General features: G+C 40.3%; 1 protein-coding gene across 3 annotated transcripts in view; it reads left to right on the top strand.

The window, feature by feature from the left end:
* The first annotated feature begins 2,165 nt into the window (after window positions 1-2,165).
* CDIN1 (CDAN1 interacting nuclease 1) overlaps window positions 2,166-20,953 on the top strand; it is a 232,919-nt gene continuing 214,131 nt past the window's right edge. For all 3 annotated transcript variants that reach the window (XM_068964969.1, XM_068964968.1, XM_068964967.1), the window contains exon 1: window positions 2,166-2,388. In XM_068964969.1, coding sequence (XP_068821070.1) covers window positions 2,288-2,388 — 101 coding nt within the window. In that variant the 5' untranslated portion in view covers window positions 2,166-2,287. The remainder of the gene's footprint in view (window positions 2,389-20,953) is intronic.

Genomic DNA, 20,953 nt, shown 5'->3' with positions numbered 1-20,953 from the left:
GATGCAAAGCATATGGGAAGGAAACATTCTGATGTAAATATTCAAAAGAATCTATGGTTGCTGAATTCAGGATCCACTGTTGATATGAGACTTTGAGACGCCTGGCAAAATCAAATGATGAAGCTTTTCTAAAACTTGGACTAAAAGATTTTTTGAAATATTCATTGTCTCCTTTCAAAAAAAAAAAACAAACCCTTAACCTTTGGCCTAAGAGAGTGTGACTCTTTTTTTCTTTCTTTCTTTGGTGTAGTAATTAAGCATTACTGAGAGTTGGCATGAGCACAGATCCTGGAACCAAATTTCAGGGGTTTAAATTACCCCTGCTGCTTGCTCATTCTCATGACCTCTGGGAGGCTCCTTATCCTTTTCATGCCTCAGTTTATTCACCCTGCATAAAAGGGAGGAGGAGGAGGAGAGGAAGAAGATGGCAATAGTATCTGCCTCCGAGGAAATTATAGGAATCAAATGAGTCAAAGTGTGGGGAGCAAACACCACCTGGTAAATGCACTGACCTATTACCATCAAGTAGTCTTATACAATGAGTAGACTCATTGGAAAAGACCCTGATGCTAGAAACATTGAAGGCAGGAGAAGGGGACGACAGAGGATAAGATGATTGGATGGCATCCCTGACTCAATGGACATGAGTTTGAGCAGGCTTGGGGAGATGGTGAAGGACAGGGAAGCCTGGCATGCTGCAGTCCACTGGGTCACAAAGAGTTGGACAGGACTTCCCTAGTGGCTCAGATGGTAAAAGCATCTGGCTACAATGTGGGAGACCTGGGTTCAATCCCTGGGTCAGGAAGATACCCTGGAGAAGGAAATGGCAACCCACTCCAGTACTCTTGCCTGGAAAATCGCATGGACAGAGGAGCCTGGTGGGCTGCAGGCCATGGGGTCGCAAAGAGTCGGACACGACTGAGCAACTTCGCTTCAAACTGCTGAACAACTGTTTTATACAGACTATCTTCCATAGACTATCTGCTGGAAGCTAAGGAATCCATTCATTGTACTATCTTATTTAATCTTAAAAATAATCCCATGAATTAAAAATCAGTTTTACAGACAAAGGAATTGAGGCTTGGTCAGTGTAAAGAATTTATCTAAAGAGGCATATCTAAGCTAAACTTCTAACCCAGGTCTTATTCCAGATTTAAAAATGAACAACAACGACAACAAAATAACCATTTACACATTCTATATTTAAACACTTTGTCATATAAAATGTTAAAATTTGAAAACAAACAACACATGGCCTTCTAAGAACCAAGTAGATTTATTTATTTTCAATGGATTAAAGGAGGGGCTAATGTCCTAATCAATGGCCTCGGGCAAGCTGAGATCTACCCATAACACAGACACAAAACAGATAAATTCTTCCATTGACTTATTTCTCCAAATATTTACTGAACGCTTACTATTTTTTGAGAACTGGGAATTCACAAATGAGTAAGAAATGATTTCAGTTCTTGAGCACCTAATTGTGAGGAGTGAATGTCATATTCTTTATTGCAGTCACTCTTTACTCTTTGATGATGTGGGTTTTGTTTTCTAGCCTCTTTCCCAGCAGGGCCAAAATTGTGTTCCTCGTGAGCTGCACAAGTTTTTTTACTTCCCTCAACACAAGCCAAGCTGTTAAGTCTATGACGATCTCAGTGGGTTTGCGGTTTTACAGCTCCTCCTCTCAGGCTTCCAGGGCGCGAGAATCCTTCTCTGAGAGAAGGCGTGTTTCTTTGCAGGCCTGTCTCGGATTGGAGCTGCGGTTAAACGTGTGCGTTTGGAAGCGTTGGATGCGTGTTCAAATCGCGCGCCCTGGCAGACGTTTTCCCGGACTCATGTGAGCCCTGCTGCCTGATCGATGCGCCAGGACTCCCTGGCTTCTGGCAACAGGGAAGGTATTAAAGCCAAGAGCCTCCCGCGTTAATCCCAGGCGGGCCATGCCCAGGGACTCTCCTTGGAGATTTAGGCCCCACCTCTGCCTGCGGCCGTTACTTCCTGGTTGGCTTGCCCTTAACTGACATGGCGGCTAGCTGCCTTCGGCTGGGCCTACTGCGGCTGCTCAGAAAGCCAAGAAAGGGCAGTCTGTCTACAGCCCGCCTCCCGCCGCGGAGGTGCCTGGTGAAGTCTAGGCTTGTGCACCCAGGGGTGCAGGGGCTTAGGGGGCCAGGAAGTCGGGGACACAGCGCTGTGCTGCTGTGTACGCACCCTCGTCTGTCAACAGCAAGCCTGCTCGAGACAAGGGTGTTCTCTTTACTTTCCCTTGTCATCTCCCTGTCCCTGGCCCAGCATGATACTGACCAAAGCCCAGTACGACGAGATAGCCCAGTGCCTAGTGTCTGTGCCGCCTACCAGGCAGAGCCTGAGGAAGCTGAAGCAGAGGTTCCCCAGGTAAGTGCCCATCTCGCCCCCACAGAGCCCTTTTGCCTGCAGCAGCTGTGCCTGGCAGCCCAGCCGGTGCTTAGGAACCACGTGTCACACATAACTGGGGAGGAACACGAGTGTCAGTTGTTAGGAGATCAGGGATTCAAAAAGGTTTCTTCTTTGACCAGCCTTATTGGAGAGTCTTAATGGATGAATCCCAGGCAGCCTTTCAAGGCCATGCAATTAAGTTCAGATCAACAAATGTTGGTTGAAAACTTGGGTTTTGCTAGTTGATGGGTGCACATAAGTAGGTGCTGCATAAATTTGTTATTGTTGTTTAGTTGCTAAGTCGTGTCCTACTCTTTGCAACCCCATGGACTGTGTAGCCTGCCAGGCTCCTCTGTCCATGGAATTCTCCAGGCAGGAGTACTTGAGTGGGTTGTTATTTCCTTCTCCAGTGGATCTTCCCCTCCCAGGGATCGAACTGCATCTCCTGCATTGGCAGGCAGATTCTTTACCCTTGATCCACCAGGGAGGCCTCCTTGCATTAATGTCTAGTGGCTAATTGGCAGATTCTAGGAATGAATGACACATGGCAGGGCTCTCTCAAAGTGGAAATACGAATTGTAGATTCAGAAGATGAAAATGGAGGACACTTTTAATTGGCCTCTTGAAACAAAGGAGAGTACAAGCCTAAAGGGGACTCTTCTGGTTGACTGTGGCTCTCTGCTGCAACAAAGTGACCTCAAGTGTTCCAAGCCAGTCAGAGACTGGTACCCTACAGATTCTACTGTTGCGTCAAGCAACCATATGGATGCACAGATGGGGGATGGCAGAGGACGAGAGAGGAGATAACAGAGGACGAGATGGTTGAATGGCATCACCAATTCAATGGACATGAGTTTGAGCAAGTTCCAGGAGATGGTGAAGAACAGCGAAGCCTGGTGTGCTGCAGTCTGTGGGGTTGCAAAGAGTCAGACATGACTGAGCGACTGAACAGTAACAACAACATTGGATACACATTCCAGGTGTATTTCATACTTCCCTTCTCCCTGCACATGTCTTTTTTCCAAAGATTTTTAGGCTTATCCAACTTTCTAAGAAAGGACTTTAGCAACTATATGCTATAGATTTCCTCATTTTAAAGATGTATAAACTGAGGCCCTGACATTACACAAAGAATCAATCCAGGACCAGAAGGGTACTTGTCCCATGTTTAAAGTATGGAATGTTTGTTTACCTTTATTCTGTTTTAAAGCCAAATCCAAATTTATTCCATTTTACTCTGTGGCACTGAACACCATGAGCTTCCTTGTCTTTGACATCATCAAGAAGTGTTTTCTAGCAGAGAGATTATTGGATAATTGGTGTTAGTAATGTACAAATTTAAGGTCTTTTATGACTCAGTTTTTTCCTTGAAAGACTCAGTTTTCCTAACCCGTAATATGAAGGGATCTCGTTTGAGTATTATCCAGATTTAATTTATCCTGTTATAGTCTTTAGGATTTTTATCAGATTTGCTAACAAGTAACAAAATTGACTGAGTTAGAATAGGTGAAGGCTGGTCAGGGAATAGATTTCTCTGGGCAATTTCAAGATACATCATGCACTTAGATAATTCTGCTCTTGTTATGTACTTATATTAGCACTGTATTTTTGCTTCTCTCTTTTCCTCTCTTCTCTTTCTCTCTGCTTCATTCTTTTCCTTTTTTTTCCATAGCAAATACCTTCTCTCCATTAGAGGTAACCTCTTCTTACTTTTATTAAGGTTTTATGTCTTTTTTTAAAATTGGAATGTACTTGCTTTACAGTGTTGTGTTTTTGCTGTATAAAAACATGAATCAGCTATATGTGTGTATGTATAGCCTCTTTCCCACCCCTCCCCCATCCTACCCCCCTATTCCTCAGTGAGCACTGGGTTGGGCTCCTTGTGTTATACAGCAGCTTCCCACTAGCTATCTATCTTACACAGGATAGTGTCTATGTCAGCACTACTCTCTCAATTCACCCCACCCTCTCATTCCCCTCCCTGTGACTACAAGTCTGTTCTCTATGTCTGTGTCTCTCTTCCTGCCCTGCAGGAAGTACCATTTTTCTAGATTCTACATGTGTGCATTAATGAAGTACACTTACGAAAGACTCCCATTCCTTTGGGGCACCATGTGTCTTGCCTATTCTCATATGCCTTTTTTGAGATATGGCATCTGATATGTATCTCCAAATATTTTTGCTTCTTTCAAATACCATTTAGGGTATAACTAACTCTTCTTTTACTGGAAAGTTTATTGAGAGAGCTGTACTACCAATCTGCAGAAGGAATTGAAGAGCAGCATGGGTAGGAATTCCGTACAGTGTGTAATTTGAGAGTTGGCCTCAGTTTGCATTATAGCACTGTTTTACTTTAGATGTTGGATGCAAAGGACTTGAACAACCTTTAGGTTTGACAGTTCATTTAACCTGAGGATTAGTCAAGTAAGGACCTCAGAGATAATTTCTGGTGGTTCAAAGAAGTTAAGTGGCTTGTCAAAAAGCCTGGAGATATTGGATGGCTCAAAAGTGTCTAGAATACAGGTTTCATGACTTTCAGTTCAGAGTTGTATACTAAGCCACCTTAATTATTTTTGATGTTAATAACAGCAGCAATAATTTTTTTGTGTGATGTTCACCTAAGTTGAATTCTGAAAATAAAGTACTGAAATGCTTTTTAAAAGTGCTGAAAATTTTTACTTTGCTGATTTTAAAAGCAGTACATGCTCAGTAAAGAAAATTTTAAAATATTCATAATCTTTCAGCTCTGAAAACTTCTGTTAATATATTTTAAAAATATTTCTAGTCTTTTTTTTCTGTGCAATACTTTCTCTGCTAATATAGTTTATAGGTCCTGTTTTTTCTCGTTTAACATTTTGTAAGCATTTCTCATCTTTAAAAAGTCCTTATAATTTATTTCAAATAACTAATAATATCCACATTCTAGATGTACTTGCTGGACATCAAGAGTTTTGTTTTTCTAATTTTCTGATATTATTTCTGTATTTATATCATGCCAAGTCTGCTTGTTTTCCTATTAATACTTTAGAATCTCAGGAATTGAGAACGACCATATCATCAGTTTTCAAACTTTTGGTCTCTTCAAACTCTAGAAAAGTACTGAGGACCCCAGAAAACTTTTGTTTACATGGGATTTATCTGTTGATATTTACCAAAATGTAAATTAAACCTAAGACATTTTAAAAATTGCTTATTTATTTTAAAGATTAATAACCATAATTTCAAAAAGCTAGTGAGAAAAATGGCCTTGTTTTACACTTTTGCAAATCTCTTTACTACCTGTCTTAACAGAAACAAGATCTGTCTGCTTTGGCATTCAACTTGTGATATGCTATCTTGATTAAAGAATATGAAGAAATTCTGGCCTTAGACAAAAATGTAGTTGGAAAAGTATTTTTGTTACTATGTAGTACCCAACAAGTGGTATTTTTCTTAGAAGTTAATTGCAATGTGGAAAGTGAAACCATATATAGAACTTTTTGGCCAGTCTTGAACTTTGAGTGGATCTTTCACCCATGCATAGTTCTTATCCCGCATTGTTCATTTGCAAAATATTGGTTGTGAGTTATGCAGATCTTCTAAATGTTGTCACCTTTCATTACACAGCATCTAAAACAATCACATTTGTTTATATCCCCACTGATTTCATCAGAAAAGTCTGTAGGATTTGAAGCTGTAACACTTACGGTGATGGATGCAGAATTTTCCAATATTTGATTTTCCCCTTGAAAGCTCAGTTTTTTCGTTGGCGACAGATACTATTGGTTGTTTCTCTTGAAGTGACAGGCTCATGTTGTTTATTTTTGAGAAAATGTCTGCCAGATACCCAAATGTGAATAATCATAGTTTGTTCATCATTCATCCAAGAAGAAATGGTGTTCCATGGAAAGGGCACCTAGAGTTGAGCTCTGAGACAGTCATACAAATGCTTCCCCTTCAGATAGTCATCATGGTTTGACATGCAGTAGACGTGCTTTGGATTTACCTCTTATTTTGTTACGCAGAATGTTAAGAGAATGTGTATCTAGAGTAGAGATTTAATAAAATTAATAGGTGAATCTTAGGATATTCTTATGTGAAACTGGCTTGCTTTCTTCCTGCAAGCATGAGACTCCTAGGCCAGTTGTGTGCAGCCTTGGTTTATGCTCAGGAGCTGGCAGTTTGGGCCACCATGCTTTTTGCACCATCAGTTCTAATGTCACACAGAAGGAAAAGCAAGTCAAGTCTTACTGTTTCTGTAAAAATAGTTTTGACTTTGTAGACCTTTGAGAGAGTCTCAGGGACTCTAGGGGTCCATCAGCCTCACTTTAACAACCATTAGCAGTTGACATGACTGAGCGACTTCACTTTCACATTTCACTTCCATGCACTGGAGAAGGAAATGGCAACCCACTCCAGTGTTCTGGCCTGGAGAATCTCAGGGACTGGGGAGCCTGGTGGGCCGCCGTCTATGGGGTCACACAGAGTCAGACACGACTGAAGCGACTTAGCAGCAGCAGCAGCAGCAGCAGCAGTTTCAAACTAATGTAGGTCAGGAAGCAACAGTTACAACTGGACATGGAACAACAGACTGGTTCCAAATAGGAAAAGGAGTAAGTCAAGGCTATATAGTGTCACCCTGCTTATTTAACTTATATGCAGAGTACATCATGAGAAACGCTGGACTGGAAGAAACACAAGCTGGAATCAAGATTGCTGGGAGAAATATCAATAACCTCAGATATGCAGATGACACCACCCTTATGGCAGAAAGTAAAGAGGAACTAAAAAGCCTCTTGATGAAAGTGAAAGAGGAGAGTGAAAAAGTTGGCTTAAAGCTCAACATTCAGAAAACTAAGATCATGGCATCTGGTCCCCATCAGTTCATGGCAAATAGATGGGGAAACAGTGTCAGACTTTATTTTTCTGGGCTCCAAAATCACTGCAGATGGTGATTGCAGCCATGAAATTAAAAGATGCTTACTCCTTGGGAGGAAAGTTATGACTAACCTAGACAGCATATTGAAAAGCAGAGACATTACTTTGCCAACAAAGGTCCACCTAGTCAAGGCTATGGTTTTTCCAGTAGTCATGTATGGATGTGAGAGTTGGACTGTGAAGAAGGCTGAGCACCGAAGAATTGATGCATTTGAACTGTGGTGTTGGAGAAGACTCTTGAGAGTCCCTTGGACTGCAAGGAGGTCCAACCAGTCCATCCTAAAGGAGATCAGTCCTGGGTGTTCTTTGGAAGGACTGATGTTGAAGCTGAAACTCCAATACTTTGGCCACCTCACTTGAAGAGTTGACTCATTGGAAAAGACCCTGATGCTGGGAGGGATTGGGGGAAGGAGGAGAAGGGGATGACAGAGGACGAGATGGCAGATGGCATCACCGACTAGACGGACATGAGTTTAAGTAGACTCCGGGAGTTGATGATGGACAGGGAGGCCTGGCATGCTGCGATTCATGGGGTCGCAGAGTTGGACATGACTGAGCGACTGTACTGAACTGACAGGGACTCTAGGGGTCCATCAGCCTCACTTTAACAACTGTTAGCAGTTTCAAACTAAAGGTTATTTATATTTTGAAGGATTTTGATGTTTATTAACAAATTACTATCAAAAAGATAGTAATTTTTGATCCATCCCTGGATCAGAAAGATTCCTTGGAGAAGGGAATGGCAACCCACTCCAGTACTCTTGCCTGGAAAATTTCACGGATGGAGGAGCCTGGAGTCCATGGAGTCACAAAGAGTCAGACGTGACTGAGCTACTAAGTCGCCTAGCTTCATTTGATGCTACTATTGGTTGGTTATAGTTGTCCTTTTCTAAAGACCCTTTTCCCCATGCATTTTAACCTGCCAACTTTTCCCATAGGAAATCTTGTGTTTCATTCTTTTTGGCTTCCTGTAACAGTTTGTTCTTGGGAAATGACTGGGCTCTGCCTCGTTTTATCTGAGTCATAGTTGTTGTTTAGTCACTCAGTCTGACCCTTTGCAGCCTCAAGGACTGTAACCCGCCAGGCTCCCCTCTGTCCATGGGGTTTTCCAGGCAAGAATTCTGGAGCTGGTTGCTGTTTCCTTCTCCAGGGATCAAACCCGCATCTTCTGCAGGTCTTCTGCATTGCAGGCCAATTCTTTACCGCTGAGCCAACAGGAAAGCCCCTCTGGAAAAGGAGGAATAAAGCTCCACAGCTGGAAAGTAAGAGAAACAGGATTCAAACCCAGGCAGGGTCTGACTCCAGATTCTCCCTCTCCCTCTTCAATTCCTTGAGGCTGTTGTGAAGATTAAGTGAAATCAGGCATGTGAAACAGAAACAGTATAGTATAGAGGTTCTAGTAAGTATTTAATAGGTGGTAAGTATGATTACTGTTATTATTAGAATTTAGTAAATTGCCTACAGTAGAAGAAATGTCTAGCTAGTAACTTTTGAAACATAGAAGATGCAAATTTGCTTTAATATGGATCAGTTAGTTGATTGTATGCCTTTGAACACATAGATTGATCATTAGTTGAATATGGCTCGTATATCAGAAACTTGCCTTATATCTTTCATAGCTATATGTAATACCATTAAAACAACAACAACAACAACTTTTAAACCTAAAGTCACGGACTTTTTTAGAATGATAGTAGCACATTGACGCTATGGGCTTCCCTGGTGGCTCAGACTGTAAAGAATCTGCTTGTAATGTGGGAGACCTGGGCTCAATCCCTGAGTTGGGAAGATCCCCTGAAGAAAGGAATGGCTACCCCCTCCATTATTCTTGTCTAGAGAATTCCATAGACAGAGGAGCCTGGCAAGCTACAGTCCATGTAGCTTTAATGTGACACCACTCATGTTGTCACAAAGAGTGGGACATGACTGAGTGATTTTCACTTTCACTTATTGACGGTATAATTAATACTACAGAGCTTGGTTTTGCTGAAATTGGAAGATTGTTTCTATTGACCTTGTTCTCTCAATTGAATTGAAAGTTGGTACTCAATTGGTGGTCAATTTTCTATACTTCTGATAATGTTATGGTATACCTGAGTTCCAGAGTCATGAGTGAGAATAGCTCATAAAGGGAAAAAACATCAGCCTTTTATTGAACTGGAAATTCTTTTAAGTGTTTTTGCCAAGAAAATATAATTAATTTATATGACTTTCAAAAATAATACTTATATTTAGGAATATTTCTGTATTGATCATTACTGCAAATTGGGAAAGAAATTGGCCTAAGAATATGATTATTTTATGTGTTTCCTTTAGTCATCTTTAAAAACATGCTTTTTTACTCTGTAAGATTTCAAGTTTTTATTTTGTTGCTGTGTTTGTGAAAAAGTGAAAGTGAAAGTCACTCTGGACTGGGTAGCCTTTCCCTTCTCCAGGGGATCTTCCCAACCCAGGGACTGAACCCAGGTCTCCCGCATTGCAGGTGTATTCTTTGCCAGCTGAGCCACAAGGGAAGCCCCAAGAATACTGGAGTTGGGGTAGCCTGTCCCTTCTCCAGCAGATCCTTCCGACCCAGGAATTGAACCCGGGTTTCCTGCATTGCAGGCGGATTCTTTACCAACTGATCTGTCAGGGAGAAAGACTCTTCTGGAAACCTATTTTGTTAAGTATATGGCATCATCAGTTTCTGAAAGAAGTGCTTAACTTTTATCAGGTATTTGTGCCACTTTACATGTGCACAGTTATAAAAGTGATATGAACTTGAATTCCTACAAAGGAGTATTTGAAGAAAACCTCATATAGTGTTATCCAGAGAAGAACCTATATGCTGACAATATTTCTTATTAGTTTGAGGGGGAGACTTTTATGTTATTAGATTATTGACTTCATTTTTAAGTCTATATTCAGGCATCTGACTTCAGTCTACTAAGTAATAACTGATCCTGGAATGTTTGCTGGTACAATAAAAAGGAATTATATATTTCCCTAGGAGAAAAATGTTCAATAGATGTATAGGGTAATAATGTTCTATTATTTGACTTTCAGCAAATGTTGACTGAATTTCCTATTATGTTTTTATTACACATTTTGTGCAATTTTGCCATATTGGTTGAATTTTCCTTAAAAAAGCAAACAACCGATATAAAAACCCTTCTTCAGAGTAAGCATGAAAAGTGACCTTAACATATTAAAGTCATGTACTGTTATGAAAATCATGTGGGAGACAGGTAAAGAATAAATTTTCCTTTCTTTTATTTTTGGTTGTCTTTTTCTTGAAGGGAAATGTCTTCAAGTGATTGTTTTAGACATTCTGGTTTCAGATTGCTTCTTTGGAGAGCTTATACCAGGAAAGGCGCTTGGCCACAGTTCCTCACTGAATGACAAGTCTCCATTTCTTAGGGGAGCAGACAGACAGCTGCATCCAGGATGGTTTGGTCCGTGGGTTGGAAACCAGCATGGAGCTACCTGTGCATGATGGATTAATGATGGCACATGGGTGGTCATGAATCCAGCCCTTTTCTGGCCACTTTGGGGAACTTATTGCTTTTACTTTTCTTTCTTTTCTCCATCCCTGCCTTTCAGGAAGCATCTTGATAACGTATTTAAGAGTTAATAATGGTTCCTTATGAACCAGTTTCCTTTTTGCCAAAGAACAGTGATCCAGTTGACAGTGTCAGCTTTTTCAAGCACCTTCCTAAGATGTGATCTTTCCTGTGCCTTCAAGACAGCAAATAAGTTTTTTGTTTTCATGTTTTAACCTAGTGTGGTGTTCAAACTGTGACCCGATAAAACCTGCAGTCTCATTAAAATAACCAAGAGCTCTGTCATTTTCCATCCAAAGTAAAATGTTAAAATATCTCAGGACTTATTTTTTTTTAATGTGTTTTAAACATTGAGATTCAGTTGCTAAAAATGTTTGAAATCGGTTAAACTTAAGAGAAATAACTTCAACACCATGGGAATAAATATTTTGAAACAAAGCAATACAAGTAGAGGAAAAAGTACGGTGGATTCATGTGTCTTGATACTGATGTTCAGTATAATACGTAAGCACTGGATCTTTCCTTGGCTGAATGCTGGCTCATGGGAATTGGGGCAATTCTGTGTGAAGCTCAGGCTTTTTCTTAGGTTGTCCTGGGCTTCCCTTGTTGTTCAGCTGGTAAGGAATCCATCCGCAATGCGGGAGACCTGGGTTCGATCCCTGGGTTGGGAAGATCCCCTGGAAAACGGAAAGGCTCCTCATTCCAATATTCTGGCCTGGAGAATTCCATGGAGTGTATAGTCCATGGGGTCACAAAGAGTCAGACATGACTGTAGTCATGAGTGAGTGAGTGAGTGTCCTGGGAGCAGTAGTCATTTTACCAGTCTGAGAAAATAGGTGGTGCATTTTCACTCCTTCCAACATAACTCATGTATTTATTTTCAATTTTCTGGTTATTGTTAGACCTTTCCTTTGCTTCAGGCCTAAAAGATGAGATATAAACTCGGATCTTGTATTTATTCTGTTTTAGGAAATAGGTATAGCAGACCCTTGATATTTACAAGTGCTATCAACTCTTGATATTTAGAAGAGTTATCATTTACAACTTTTGAAAATCCTCAAATACACTGCTGGCACCGCATAGGATGGCAAAGGTCTCTAAAGTTTGTCATGTACTTTTTAATTAAGTTAAACTCACTTCTCAGCTAACTGACTTGCTGCTCCCCACATCAGCCTAGGGTCATGGAAAATTCAGATTGACCCTCAGCAAGTTTAGGGAATAGTGTTTGTCATGGATATTTGTGATCACTCTCAAACAGTCAGAACTGGGTGTGTTTCATTTGAGACTGCTGTGGGTACCCAGCTCCAGCTTCAGGACACATAGAAATGCAGGGTGAAACGCTTTGTGGTTTGTCAGTCGAGCTTGGGCCACACTTTAGCCCCCAAAGATTCCATAACTTGTGAGATGGTGTCTAAGACTTGGGGACTAAGGCTCTTTGTAGATGACCTCTTTCGTAGGTGGAATGTGGGAGAGTAAAGCATCATTTAAACACATCTTACTACAATCATATGTGAAGTTAGACTGTTGATTTTTTTTTTTCAATTTTTTGCTTCTGTCTAAAACTCTTTCAAGCTGATACCATATTTTGTTTAAGGTATGTTACACTGCTGTTTGTTTTTGCTGATACTGTTGATAGAGAAAGCTAATGAAATTTGAAATTCACTTGTACTTCAAGAGTCTCTCTTAGATCCCCAGTCCATTTAGCTCAGACACTAAATGGATTGGGGGTTGTAAGAGAGACTCTTGGTTGTATAGCATTGAAAACTTCACAGATCCTTGTAGCCTAGATGTAACAGATAGCTCACAAACATTTCTTAACTGATTCAGCTAACATTATCTAGATTCTTACTTCTTGAGGGCAGCTAAAATATATATTGTTATAAAAATACATTTAATGTCCAGTTCGTAACATTTTTGGGCTTGCCAGTTTGCTCAGTGGTAAAAGAATCTGCCTGCCAATGCAGGAGATTCAGGTTTGATCCCTGGATTGGGAAGGTCCCCTGGAAGAGGGCATGGTGACCCACTCCAGTATTCTTGCTGGAAAATCCCATGGACAGAGGAGCTTGGTGGGCTACAGTCCATGGGGTCACAAAAAGTTGGACACAACTGAGCAACCAAGCATGCATGCATCATAATATTTTGAATTTTTATGTGCACTTTGGTGGGCACATTTAGAGCTGGTCATGTGTTGATCACAAAAGCCTCTCCCGAGGGATCTGCATAACTCTCATTATTTCAGATGCGGTGACTTAGAGAGTGCTGGACTGAGATCATAACTAGAGATCATCTAGTCAAATCGGTTAGTGTTGAGAGAGGCAGAAACTGAGGAGGATTTGACCAGAATTTCACACCTGGAGGCAAAACTCTCCTTTCACACTCTTTAGTTAGAGATCACCGACTGCGCTGGAAGTCTGGCTGGCCAGGCTGGTATCAGCAAGGAGTGAAGGAGAGGCGCTGGCCTGGTTGGGGTGCTGGCCAAGTGAAGGGACAGTTGTGTGCACGGACAGGACAGCCGCAGCCTTAGCCAGCCCTCTGCTGCCATGTCGGAATGTGGGCCTACGGCTGCCAGGGCTTCTGTTCTCTAGAAAGCAGCTCTAGATCTGATTTTTCAGGGGAAAAAAAAAAAAATCCTGAATTTCAAATCTTGTCAATTTGTTTGAATTTTGAAAAAGCACTCTGTGGGCCAACAGTTTCCTGGCCAAACATACTAAGTTTGTGGGCTGAATTTGGCCTGTAGCCCATGGGTGCTCAAGTTGGCTCTTTCCAGCTTGTGAGAGCGAATTGCAAGCATCTTTTCTCCACTCTGTACATTGTGACCTTGCATCAGCCATAGTGGGAGTGTTGACACCACCAAAATTGGCTACTGTGCAAACCTCAGCTTACCCATATCTCCCCAGTTTACCAAAGACATTTATTTTATTTTTCACTGAGGTATAGTTGCTTTACAATATTGTGTTAGTTTTGCTGTACAACACAGTGAATCAACTGTGTGTGTGTGTGTGTGTGTGTGTGTGTGTGTGTATATTATCTCCCCTCCTTCTCTCTTTCTTTGTCCCCACCCCATTCCCCTCTCTCCATGTCATCACAGAGCACCAAGCTGTTCTTCCTATCCTATACTCTGTAAGCGGCTTCCCAGCAGCTATCTATCTATATAAGGTGCTTCTTAAGCCTCTGCACCACTGCATGCCATCAGCAATTTGAGACCTTTGCATTACACATTATGGCCCTGTGGCATATGTTTTCTAGAATTTTCTTTACCCAGTGTGCTGTGACTTTTATAGCTTTTTTCCTAAAAAGAGCTCATAACACATATATCTGTACTTCATTGATTCTTATAAATTATAATATTTTTGTGAATGTTGGACTTTCTTCCCCCTCACCTTCACCCTTGGCTTTTTTTTTTTTTTTGGATCTGAACAGAGGATACATAATATTTTCCCCCACCATGGTCATTATGGGAACTAGAATTCTAGTCAGTACCTAGTATATTGTAGGTGTTATGAATCATATTGTAATGGACATTTGATTCAGACCTGAAAAAAAAAATGCTGCTTGGTTATAAAACAAAAGCTATATATATGTCTCATTTAGGAAAATTAACCCCTTTCAGAATAGAGTCATTGACTAAATTTAGTGATTATTCATTCTATAGGAATTTAGAAATGCTCCCATGGTATACTTAAGGGTTTATCATGTCAGAAATTATTGTAAGACAGACTTCAAGGTTAGTTGTTACCTCTTCACTTGGCAATTATTCCAATATAAAAAGGAAAATAAACATCTCTGCAGTTGTAATGAAAAACAATGGAATGGGGGGAGATAGCCAACTGATTACCATTTGATTTAGTACAGTTTTGTAAAGACTTAATTATCACATGTTCATGTGAGTATTTCTTTTCAAAGTCCAAAGTATCAGTAATAAAGTGACAGCATACAACTAAAACAGAAGTTTTATTTGAAAATAAAATCAACATTAGGCAAGCATATGTATATTTCAGAATGTACATATTCCATGTGGGGGTGGGCCCACACCTGTGGTCTGGCCTGGTGGTATTGAGTTTGGCAGAATTGTCATGGCTTGTGATTGACCTTGGGTGGTTTATTTAGCTCTCTCTGTTTATGGTTAATTATTGTATAAATTGATAGGAAGCAAAACCCTATTATTGTGAACTCCAGGAGGCCATTCAGTATTTTGTTGTAGAGGCAGTTTTTTATATTGGTTTAAAGAACTTGGCTTTGGAAATAGACATCTGAATTCTGGCTTCATGACTTACTTGCTGGTGACCTTGGTGCCTCAGTGTCCTGGTTTATAAAATGGGATTCTTAGGAACTTGACATAAGTTAGTACATAAGAAATGATTAGGCAGTTCCTGGTACTGTGTCGAGTTAATTTTGCTGCTGCTCTTACTGTTATCATTGTTGATTTAAGGATGCTTGTTGCAGTTATTCAGTTCAGTTCAGTTGCTCAGTCGTGTCTGACGCTTTGCAACCCCAGGACTGCAGCATGGCAGGCTTTTCCTTGTCCATCACCAGCTCCCAGAGCTTGCTCAAACTCATGTCCATCAAGTCAATGATTCCTTCCAACCATCTCATCCTCAGTCATCCCCTTCTCCTCCTGCCTTCAATCTTGCCCAACCTCAGAGTCTTTTCCAGTGAGTCAGTTCTTCGTATCAGGTAGCTGAAGTATTGGAGCTTCAGCTTCATTTAGCATCAGTTTTTCCAATGAATATTCAGTGTTGATTTCCTTTAGGATTTACTGATTTGATCTCCTTGCAGTCCGAGGGACTCTAAAGAGTTCTCTCTAACACCACAGTTCAAGAGCATCAATTCTTTGGCCCTCAGCTTTCTTTATAGTCCAACTCTTACATCCATACATGACTAATGGAAAAACCATAGCTTTGACTAGATGGACCTTTGTTGGCAAAGTAATGTCTCTGCTTTTTAATATGCTGTCTAGGTTGGTCAAAGCTTTTCTTCTAAGGAGCAAGCATCTTTTAATTTCATGGCTGCAGTCACCATCTGCAGTGATTTTTGAACCCAAGAAAATAAAATCTGTTGCTGTTTCCACTGTTTTCCCATCTATTTGACATGAAGTGATGGGACCAAATGCCGTGATCTTAGTTTTTTGAATGTTGAGTTTTAAGCCAGCTTTTTCACTCTCCTATTTCATCAAGGGGCTCTTCAGTTCCTCTTCTCTTTCTGCCATATGGGTGGTGTCATCTGCATATATGAGGTTATTGATATTTCTCCTGGCAATCTTGATTCCAGCTTGTGCTTCATCCAGCCCGGCATTTCGCGTGATGTACTCTTCATAAAAGTTAAATAAGCAGGGTGATGTACTCCTTTCCCAATTTGGAACCAGTCTGTTGTTCCATGTCCAGTTCTAACTGTTGCTTCCTGACCTGCATACAGTTTTCTCAGGAGGCAGGTCAGGTGCTCTGGTATTCCCATCTCTTTAAGAATTTTCCACAGTTTGTTGTGATCCACACAGTCAAAGGCTTTGGTGTATTCAATAAAGCAGAAATAGATGTTTTCTGGAACTTTCTTGCTTTTTTGTGATCCAACAGATGCTGACAATTTGATCTCTGGTTCCTCTGCCTTTTCTAAATCCAGCTTGTGCATCTGGAAGTTCTTGGTTCACGTACTGTTGAAGCCTCACTTGGAGAATTTTGAGCATTACTTTGTTAGTGTGTTGTGATAGTATCTGTGGTTATAATAGACTCAGTGTTAAAAACGGAAAAGATTTTATCTAAACCAGCCTCCTTATTTTCTAGATTTCCAAAGTGTTTTTCTTTAACCCCAGTATAATAGGAAACCAGCTTTTAGCACATTAGGGTGAAAATATAGTCCTTAGCTGATAATGGCAACCATGATGTGCTTTTGGATTGGTGGCAAAATGGACATCTCAAGGTTTAGATTGATTTCTCCCACTTAGAAGACGGTCATGTAACATGATCAGTGCCTAAGACAGAATAACTGGAAATGTTAAAACCTGATACTTTTATTTTTAAAATTTTTATTGGAGTAGAGTTACTTTATAATGTTGTGTTAGTTTCTGCTGTACAGCAAAGTGAGTAAGCTATACTATATATATATATGTAATATATATATATGCACACACATATATATGTATATTGGAGAAAACAATGGCACCCCACTCCAGTACTCTTGCCTGGAAAATCCCATGGACGGAGGAGCCTGGTGGGCTGCAGTCCATGGGGTCGCGAAGAGTCGGACACGACTGAGCGACTTCCCTTTCACTTTTCACTTTCTTGCACTGGAGAAGGAAATGGCAACCCACTCCAGTGTTCTTGCCTGGAGAATCCCAGAGACAGGGGAGCCTGGTGGGCTGCTGTCTGTGGGGTCGCACAGAGTCGGACACGACTGAAGTGACTTAGCTTGTATGTATATGCCCTCTTTTTTGGATTCCCTTCCCACTTAGGTCGCCACAGAGCTTTGAGTAGGGTCCCCTGTGCTGTATAGTGGGTTCCTGTGTGTGCGTGCGTGTACTCAGTTGTTCAGTCATATCCAATTCTTTTCAGCTCCATGGACTGTAGACTGCCAGGCTCCTTCCTATGTTCATGGAATTTTCCAGGCAAGAGTACTGGAGTGCATTGCCATTTCCTACTCAAAGGCATCTTCCTGGCCCAGGGGTTGAACCCTCATCTCTTATGGGCTGGTACATTCTTTACCACTAGTGGCACCTGGGAAGCCCCATAGTCCTTTCTTATCAGTGAACTGTTACATACATAGTATCAATAGTGAATTTATGTCAGCCCCTATCTCCCAATTCATTCCACCCTCCCTTTACCCCCTTGGTGTCCATATGTTTCTTCTCTATGTCTATGTCTCTCTTTCTGCCCTGTGAATAAATTCATCTGTATCATTTTTCTAGATCCCATATATAAGTGATATTATATGATATGTGTTTTTCTCTTTCTGACTTCACTCTGTATGAGAGTCTCTAGGTCCATCCATGATGGCTGATAAAGCCTGAGAATTTTAGAAAGGTATGTTCTTATAATTACTTTTCTCAGAACACACCCCCCCACCCCCGATATTGTGGAAGCTCTTTTATGTTTTTACTTCATCTTGATAACAGAGTGGTTATGAATTTATGAAAGATATTTGTGTGAATGTGAATACCAGTTTTGGAGTCAGGCTTTTGTACCAGAAAGTCACTTGAGTCCAGTAGTTATATGAGTTCAAGTGAAAGTCTTCCAGGGCGTGGAGAGTTTGTTGGATGCTCTAGGTCATTACATGAGTGTGAATGTTGATTTCAGTGTTTAATATAAAGATTAATAACTTAGAAGAACTAGTGTTTTTAAACAATTTAACATCTATTCATGATGCCAATACTGTTTATGAAAAGACCTTGTGGTAAACACAAAGAAATTATAGAAACTTTTTTAAAGAAAATTGATTTATTGTTTCTTAAGGCTTTGCTTATTATTAATTACAATGTATTCTGGAATGCTGCCTGCAAAGAATTTGCTTTATTTATCATATTTGTGCAGTTCTGCTGATCATATAGTTGCAGTAATAATGAGTTGGGCAATATAGTAATTCTTGCCCTTCCTTTGATATTATGTTTTATTTATTTATTTATTGGCTGCTCCGCCACAGCATGTGGGATCTTTGTTCCCCAACCAGGGATTGAACTCGTGTTCCCCTGCATTGGAAGCGTGGAGTCTTAACCACTAGCCCACCAGGGAAACCCCTTTTCTATTTTATCAGAGAGCATATCTTCTAAGTTTTTGGTCACAGAGGCTTTCAGCTTTTGATGTGCTTCACTTAAACTGCATAGGCCAGATTGGAATAAAAGTATTAAAAACTGATTAGCAATCTTCATGCTTTAAAAAATAATAATACTTAAAAACTCTGAGTGACACCCTGAAAAATAGCTGCCTGTAGCCAAAGATGGAAGTAAAAGTCATAACTATACTATAGATTATATTTTGAGGGCAATTATTTTCCATATAACTCTTGTGAAGTGTGAAAACAAGATTCGGTTTTCATGTTAGAGGTGTAAGGAGACTAGATTTGCTGCATTTTCATGAAAAATACTTTATTCATGTGCTGGCTTTTTGGACAATTGTATTCCGCACTGCATTACAGTGGCACAATAAATTGCTGAATATACTGTCTGCTGAATATGACTTTACCATGAAAAATTTGATGCATGGAGAAGGAAAGGTTGGAATATATCAACCTTTTCTGACAAGGGACTTCGAATTTTGACCTAATACAGGTGACCTTTGTGCGCAATAAAAGTGAGCTTAATCTTGAGGTCAAGGTGGAGGTGAATGGCAGGGCAGCGTGGCAGAACTTATGCTGATTGTGGGTACTTCAGAGCCTACGTAGCTATTGGCTAAATGGGAGTCTGGCACTTTTTTTTTTTTTTCAATTTTAAACATTTCCAGGAGCTTATTTATAGCTAGTTGTTTAGCTTTTTAATGCCATCCCATTTCCTCAAAGCTCAGCTATCTGTTTAGCTGTGGTAAGTTTGTCTGTTTTTATAAAGTTTACTGTTTCTGAGTGAAAGGCATGAGTGTGCTATTATTTTCTGCTCTGTAGATAAGCCTTAGCTAAAAATAAAAATGTTCTTCTGGCTTATAGAAAAGACAACTGACATATATAACCTTGGAACTGAAAATACATCTTCTTTGAAGAGGGTTTATTTCTTTGACAAGCTTAACTTTTGTCATCTAACTTTGGAACTGTCAGAAGAATTTTTAAGTACTCTGTACCTTATCTAGATTATAATTAAGAGAACTCTCATGAATTATTGTCTTAAAAGGTTTAGTTGATTTAGAGACTGGTTATTCCCTTGAAACTTTCTTTGAAATGCAACTGCTAATGCATTTATGTTATAATATAATATGATATAAACTATTTTTAAGGTTTTACCTACCATGCATTGAAGAAAAAAATGTTTAAAAACATAAATTTCACTAGTGACTACCTCAACGGTTTTGTCACAGATGAAACTGCACCTTAGCAAAGCATCAGGAAAAAACCTGTCAGCAGTTATGTTTTCTGAACACTTAGTGAATATTCTGCCCAAATAATTGGTTGAAACAACAAACAGTCAGGGGGAGAGTGTCAGAGACTTCTAAGGGAAAGAACTCCTCTTTTAATCGAGCCTGCAGAATATATTCCCTGGGACTGATCAGCTCTGGAGCGCTGAGGTTTGATGATTGGAATGGCAGGAAAGCATGCTTTCAGGACATAACGAATTGACGAGGCCATCCATCATTTGTTAGCATACGCTGAAACGTGGGCTGTGTGTGCAGAGGCCAGTGATTTAGTAAATACTTGGGAGATGAATAGAGCTCACACACAGGGGAAGATATTGCTGTCCTTCAGCAGCCCGAGACCCAGGCGCCTGCTGAGAAGGCCCTCTGACAGCACATCATCAGTAACTGGCCTGTCACAGTCAGCGGTGCCCACCAACCATCGCCAGTATATTAAATGCATTTTTAATATCTGCTTCAGTAGATTTAATGAAGAAAATTGAGTTTCCATACTCCACGCGCTGCTTCTTCAAGTGTTCTAAGGCATGGACTTTTGCCTGCAGAAGAAAGGGGAAAGACCATGCTGGGAGTTAGGAGAGCTGATTGAAAAGGACACTCAGACAGAATAATGTGCAAACGACAAATACTTTGAGCAGCGTGGGCATCTTGTTGATGTTTAAAAAAGCTCATTTTTTTTAAAAAAGGGTTTATGATTTAGTTCCTAATTCCTTCCTTCCCTCCCCAGCCTTTTCCCTAGAAGGGTGGGAACCTGCTGCTAAGAGATGTATGCCTATTGATCTGAAAGGAATATTAAGGGAATATTGTGATTTGGCATATTTTGAACAGAGACTCAGTTTTCAAGTAGTTTGTGTGTTGAGATACTGTTTGAGTCTTAGGATTTTTCGCATGAAGACATAAAGTAGGTTTTGCTTAGCTAGTTGGCTTCCATATTTTTGTTGAACTTGTTAATCAAGTTGGTGTATTTTTGTCTGGGATCATGCTCAAAATGAATGTGAAAAAAATTTGTTGGCAGCTTGATTAAAAAGTGCTCGTATACTTTCTTAGACT

The sequence above is a fragment of the Capricornis sumatraensis genome, chromosome 2 (genome assembly GCF_032405125.1).
Source record: "Capricornis sumatraensis isolate serow.1 chromosome 2, serow.2, whole genome shotgun sequence".
NCBI lineage: Eukaryota > Metazoa > Chordata > Mammalia > Artiodactyla > Bovidae > Capricornis > Capricornis sumatraensis.
Note: the sequence above shows the minus strand (reverse complement) of the source record. Positions and strands in the feature narration are given on the sequence as shown.